Source organism: Numida meleagris, chromosome 22, assembly GCF_002078875.1.
Source record: "Numida meleagris isolate 19003 breed g44 Domestic line chromosome 22, NumMel1.0, whole genome shotgun sequence".
NCBI classification, from domain to species: Eukaryota; Metazoa; Chordata; class Aves; order Galliformes; family Numididae; genus Numida; species Numida meleagris.
Genome location: NC_034430.1, coordinates 2187176 through 2193111, shown reverse-complemented (window position 1 = coordinate 2193111; position 5936 = coordinate 2187176). Strand labels below are relative to the sequence as shown.

The following is a 5936-nucleotide window of genomic DNA, read 5'->3' as shown; positions in this document are numbered from 1 at the left end:
CATCCCAATCCCATCCCTAACCCAAATCCCATCTGATCCCATCCCAATCCCAACCATAACTCCATCCAATCCAGACCCCATCCCATCCCCACCCTAAATTCCATCCAATCCCAACTCAAATCCCATCTGATCCCATTCCATCCCAACCCCAACCAATCCCCAACCCAAATCCCACCCAATCCCGTCCCAATCCCAACCCCAATTCCATCTCATCCAGACCCCACCCCATCCCCACCCTAAATCCCACCCAATCCCAATCCCAACCCAAATCCCATCTGACCCCATTCCCATTCCCATCCCAATCCCAACCCCATCCCATCCCAACCCGCCAGGCTGGAGCTTCCTCCTTCCACACACCCTACTTCGCAGTGCAGCCCCGGCCTCGCGCTGCCGGAGGATCCCCACGTCTCCCTCGATTACGTCCCTCCACATCTCCGAGCTATAAATAGGGGCAGCGAGGCGCGAGGCGACGCGGGCAGACGCACATGGGAAGGAGCCGCCCCAGCCCTATGTCACAGCGGCGTTAGCGGGCACAGAGAAGGGCTGCAAAGCACAAAGGGGTGGGGAGGGAGGGAGGGGGGGGGGGGTTTGCTATTTTTGCTGGAAGGGGTATAAAAATAACAGTGCTGTTTTTGGAAATGAGCGCGTCCCCAGGAATCAAGCCCAAGACCCAAGACAAGGAGCCGTGCCCCCACCAGGTCACGCTGGGCGATGGAGGAGCACTGAATGCAGGGGGATGGTCCCCGGGAGCAGTGTTAGGTTGGGGTGAGCACTCATGGCTCTGGCTCGGCCCACATTGATGCTGATCTGCAGGGAAATGGGCTCCTCGCTGAGCAACAAGGGACGATGCGTGGGGCCAGACACAAACCTGCTCCGTGGTGGTGGGAGAGGAGCAGCAGAGCTTCGTGCTCAGCCCCCACCGTCCGCACGCTGAGCTCAGCCCTAATTGCACTCCAAGCTCGTCCCTCCCAGCCCAAAATGCACGGAGCACAGGAGCTAAGGGCCACAGGCAGCGAGAGCCTTGCAGCACCCAGCCAACCCCCAGCCCCCACTTTGAGGCCCATTAAGGAACCCGCATCCAAACTAATTAACACTGACCAGACACCAGAGGTCGGAGCCACGCCAGGATGCAATCCATCAGCTTTGACACCCCGACTCCAGCAGTGCTGGGCACAGGGATGGGGTGAGCAGGACCCAGGGGGACCCTCCCCTCCTCGCTGCTGTCCCCAGTGCTCCTCCCGCTGCTGCCATCCTGCGGCCGAGCCCCACAGCTGCACACATGCACTGCGTGCTGCACCAAAGTGGCACTGGGGGAGGCGGCACTGCCACCCACAGAGCAGCAGCGAAGCACCCTGTCCTCCTGCCCAAAGCAGAGGGAAATCCAGCATTTATCAAAACTCCATTTATTCCAAATGTTTAGAGATTTTTTTCCACCCCACCCCCACCCCCACTCTCTTCCTCAATCAACCAAAATACTTTACATTTTCTTTAAAAAAAAATTCAACGTCGGCCGTCGTACAGCTCCCAGGCTCCTGACCAGCCCCAAGCACACGCAGCTTCCCCCCCCCTATTGCTATAACTTAACGTATAAAACCCATCCTCGCATCGCAGTGCCTCCCTTCCCGGCGCAGGTACCTGGAAGGCAACACGGAAACAGAAGACGGGGCACCGGAGAAGACAGGGCACCTGAGAAGACGGGGCTCTGGGAGCCCTCTGCCTTCCCCCACCGTGGTTTGGGAGACAGCAGAGCTGGGAACCAGCTGCCCCACGTGGGGCTGATGGCAGGAGGAGACGCGCGTGGGCCCCGCGATCCCACTGCGCCCCGACGGCGGGATCAGCTCCGCGCCTTGTCCTTGACCAGCAGGGCCGTATGCTGGCCTCCACTGGACACGGCCAGGACCAGGCGGTTCTCCAGCTGTTTCCCTGTCATCTCCACGGGGCTCCAGGCGTCCTCCTCTTCGCCCGTGCCCAGCTGGTGGTTGGTGCCCATTCCCCACGCGAATGCTCGTCCTGCGAAGGAGGCCGCGTGAGTTTGGGGTTTGGGTGAAAACAGCATTGGGAGCTGGGCAAGGGGGTAAGCAAGGGCTGCCAGAGTGGGAGAGAAGGGAGGAGGCACCTGGGCCTCCCTCAGAGCAGCGTTTCATTGCATGGATTGCCTCTGAGCCAGCGCTTTGCCCCCGAGGAGCAATGCAAACGTGCCGACGTGCTGCCTGCTCTCACGCAACAGCAAATCCTTCCCGCAGCTGTGGGCTGCAGATGCTGCTTACAGCCCAGCACCGGGGCACAAAGAGCTCCCACAGCCGCAAGATCACGACTCAGTTCTCTGACCAGCTGGCCAGCGAGCCCCACTGGGTCAACACGCTCTGACAAACCTCGCTGTCAAGTGCCCACAAAAACACGTGAGCAGCTGCTGCCCAGCTGCTGGGTGCTCACTGGGGGCTGCACCAACGCGGGGAATGGGCTGAGTCCTGACCCAGAGTACAATGGAACTCTGGGAAGGGTTGGGCTGGGCAGAGCCCTGGGAGGGGTGGATGAGGGGTGGGAAGGGTACAGGGCAGCTCCTGAGCCCCCCAGGGCAGGGATGCCCCAGCACTCACCGTCACTGCTGACAGCGTAGCCGACCGACGCGCCGCACGCGACAGAAGAGATGCTGGGGAGGTCTGGGATGACAGTGGGCGTGCTCTTCTCTTCTGCCCCTTCCCCGAGACCCAGCCGGCCGTACTCGGCCCTGCCCAGGCTGTAGGCTTTACCTGGAGCACGACAGAGAGCAGGAGAGGTGAGCTGAGGAAGGGAGGGACCACAGGAGGCTGGAGCCAGACCCCTCCTGCCCCAGGTCTGACCCTGGAGGAGCTGGGAGCATCACTCCTCTCTACCACATCCCTCAGCAAACCCTGGATCCCGACCCTGGGCTCCCAGGTGGGATACAGGACTCTAGGGGGGTGGGTTCTGTCGTCATCCCCTCTCTTTGCTTCAAATTTGAGCCACTTTTTCAACACGAGTACATTTCCGGAAAAGCCAAACAGCCCCTCCACAGCTCACCCACAACCACACTGCCTCAAACATGAAGGACACAGCGCATTTCAGCATTTCACCCTCACCCAACGTCTCCCCAAAGGGACTGGGATCCCCGGGAGCCCTGCTCTGCTTGGCAGCCCCTACCTCCCGCTGTGCTCACCCTCTGAGTCCACGCAGACCGTGTGGTGCTGCCCACCGGAGAACCCGACCCAGGACTTGGTGGAGTTCTTGAAGGACGTCAGGTTCTGTGGGGAGAAGCAGGGCTCGGTGCCCTGGGTCCCTGCAGGGCGAGATGCACAAACCCCAGCAGATCAGGCACCGGCACCGAGCGATCCACGCAGGGCTGACCCCACTGATGCAGCCCAGCCCAGCCCTGCTCCCCCAATCCCAGCACTGAAGGTTATCGAATTTCTGCTCACATCCAACAGCTGCATGGGCTGGGACCTAAACCCAGAGCCCCAGTCATGATTTCCAGCTCCCATATGTCCTGCAGTGGACACTGGGTGCGCATGGTGGGCTCAGGGTGTTCTGGAGCCCCAACAAAGGCAGCAGACCTGCAGGGACGCAAGCAAAACTCACCCAGCTGGTGGTAGTTGGAGAGGCCGAACCCATAGATGTGTCCTTCCCGTGTGATGGCGAAGGTGAAGTAAGCCCCACAGAAGGCATCCTGGAAACGCATCTTGCCTTTGCCTCTGACAGGGACGCGCTGGGGGACCAGCAGGCGCTCTGGGGGCAAGAAACAAGGCATCATACGAGAACTTCTGCACCTTAGCAAAGCTCTGCACGGAGCCCAAGCCCGCTCGCCATGGCCCCGAACGTCTCTGAGCACCAAAGCCACTCACGCAGCCCCTTCCGTCCTCCTCGGTTGGAAAAGAGCGCCGGCACCCTGCCCAGCTGGCCCTGCTCGCCGCAGCCGCACGTGAACAGGTCGCCGTCCACCGTCAGCATCACCAAGTGGTCGTTCCCTGCGAGGAGACAGCGTGGCAGTCACCCTCCAGATCCCACCAGGGGGACATCCCACCCTGACGCCCCAGCTGGCCAAGCTTTCTGGAATTCTGTGGCTTTTGGCAGCTTCTGGATCACTTCACACATCTAAGGTCTCTCTTCCCGACGTAGGTTCCCCATTGGAAAGTTTCCCTGGCGTGGTTCAGAGGCACAGGAGCTCCCCAGCCTCACCTGGATCCCGGACAAACTCCCTGGCTGCTCTGCTTGGCTACCCCAGATCTAGAGGGGACGAGTGCCCTGACCCCGTGGTGTGACAGAGTGCTAACTGCAAAGCATTTCAAACCAACTGTTAAGCTAAACTGTAAAATAACTCTAACTAACTGTAAAACACGTTAATATTTGACCCAATCTGAGTTTAAACCAGCACTGGGGCTAGAAGAGACACAGAAGCCCACCCCTGCGCCCAGCTCAGCCAAAAGGAAGAGACAGGAAAGGAACCCTCTGCACCGAAGCTGACCAGCCTCGCCGACCAGCCTGCCCCGTGCACGCCCCTTGCTGACCTGAGACAATTTTAACAACGGGTACACCGAGCTGCAGCAGCGCAGGAACGGTGCTCTTCTTCATGGGCTCCAGCAGCCCGATCACCCCGTTGTTATCCTGGGTGGAGAGACGGGCGCACAGAAATGAGTCACTGACGCCGCCCAGCAACCACCAGCAGAGCTTGCAGTGACTTTCCAAGCAGCCAGCGTACCCGGAAAGAGCCCCAGATGAAAACCCTGCCGTCATCCGTCAGCGCGGCCGTGTGGCTGTCCCCTGCAGAGACCTGCACCACCACCTCCTCCAGCTCCACAGGTCCCGGCGTGGTCTCCGATCCTTCTTCCGAGGTGTCGCGCCCAAGGGCGCCTTCGTCGTTGCAGCCAAAGGTGTAGATCTGCAGAGAGAGGGATGTGGTTAGGACGGGACCCAGAAGGGCAACAGGACGCGCACGAAGCCAGGGGACAGAGACCCAGCAGGCTGAAGCACCCCTCCGCACCCCAAAAATTCCGAGGTCCGTGGCACCACGGAGACCATCCAGGAGCTGGGCCGAGGGAGACCTGCAGCACCAGCACCGCTGACAGCTGGTGCAGCAAGCACGGGGAGCGAGGCGTGATTCAACCCCTGCTCCAGGACACGGCCGGGGTCCCCACACTCGCAGGGCCACGCTCAGCCTCCCCAGCTCCCCACGAGCCCCCAGCCCGCACTCACTTTGCCCGTCTCGCTGAGGCACACGGTGTGCATCCCTCCTGCCTCCACCTGCACCATCAGCTCCGGCAGCTGCACCAGGGCCGGCTTCTTCCTCTCCATCACGTCCTGCCCCAGGCCCAGCTGCCCGACGTCCCCCTGCCCTAGCACGAGCACCAGGCCGGGCTGCGTGCGGTGCGACGGGTGGCTGACTGCGGGCAGAAAGGGACAGATGGAGCCGGAAGGGAAAGCGCAGGGAATTTACGAAGCTCCCGGGGCGTTTTCTTACTTTTAAGTTTCTTCCTTTCGGGAGACAGCTCCGACGCGGGGATTTTCTTGGCGGCGCGTTTTCCCGACATGTCGGCCGGGCTCTAAGCGGTCAGAGCCGCGTGCTGGAAGCTCGCGGTGCAGCTGTTGGTCGGCACTGCTGGGGACGATCCCCGGGCTCCGCTTCCCGGCCGCTGCAGTGCAGATCTCACCGAGGGTGCCGCGTTAGGGTCCGGGCACCGATCTCCTCTTGCTTCGAGAAAGCACAGATGACTCCTTCACGTTTTATCCCGTTGCGCTCGTGCAGAAATGAACCCCTGCCCCTTCTGCATCACGGAAAGCCGCAGAGCGCTCTGCCCTCACCTCCATCAAAGCCCCCCCAGGCTGTGCTCCCCCACGTCCCACGGCAGGGCTCGGGTGGTGGAAGCAGCCTCAGGGCAGCCCGCACCCCGTTCCCGTGGCTGTGCCCCATCCACCGGGCGGCACGC

The 5936-nt window shown here is 61.4% G+C and overlaps 1 protein-coding gene across 1 annotated transcript; it reads right to left on the bottom strand.

Annotated features, from left to right (window-relative positions):
- RCC1 (regulator of chromosome condensation 1) lies at window positions 1429-5910 on the bottom strand. Its single transcript, XM_021375615.1, has 9 exons — window positions 5471-5910; window positions 5206-5393; window positions 4712-4891; window positions 4521-4617; window positions 3858-3980; window positions 3595-3741; window positions 3176-3295; window positions 2598-2750; window positions 1429-2010 (listed from the first exon to the last, which is right to left on the bottom strand). The coding sequence occupies exons 1-9, from the start codon at window positions 5538-5540 to the stop codon at window positions 1835-1837; spliced, it is 1254 nt and encodes a 417-aa protein (XP_021231290.1). The 5' UTR covers window positions 5541-5910; the 3' UTR covers window positions 1429-1834.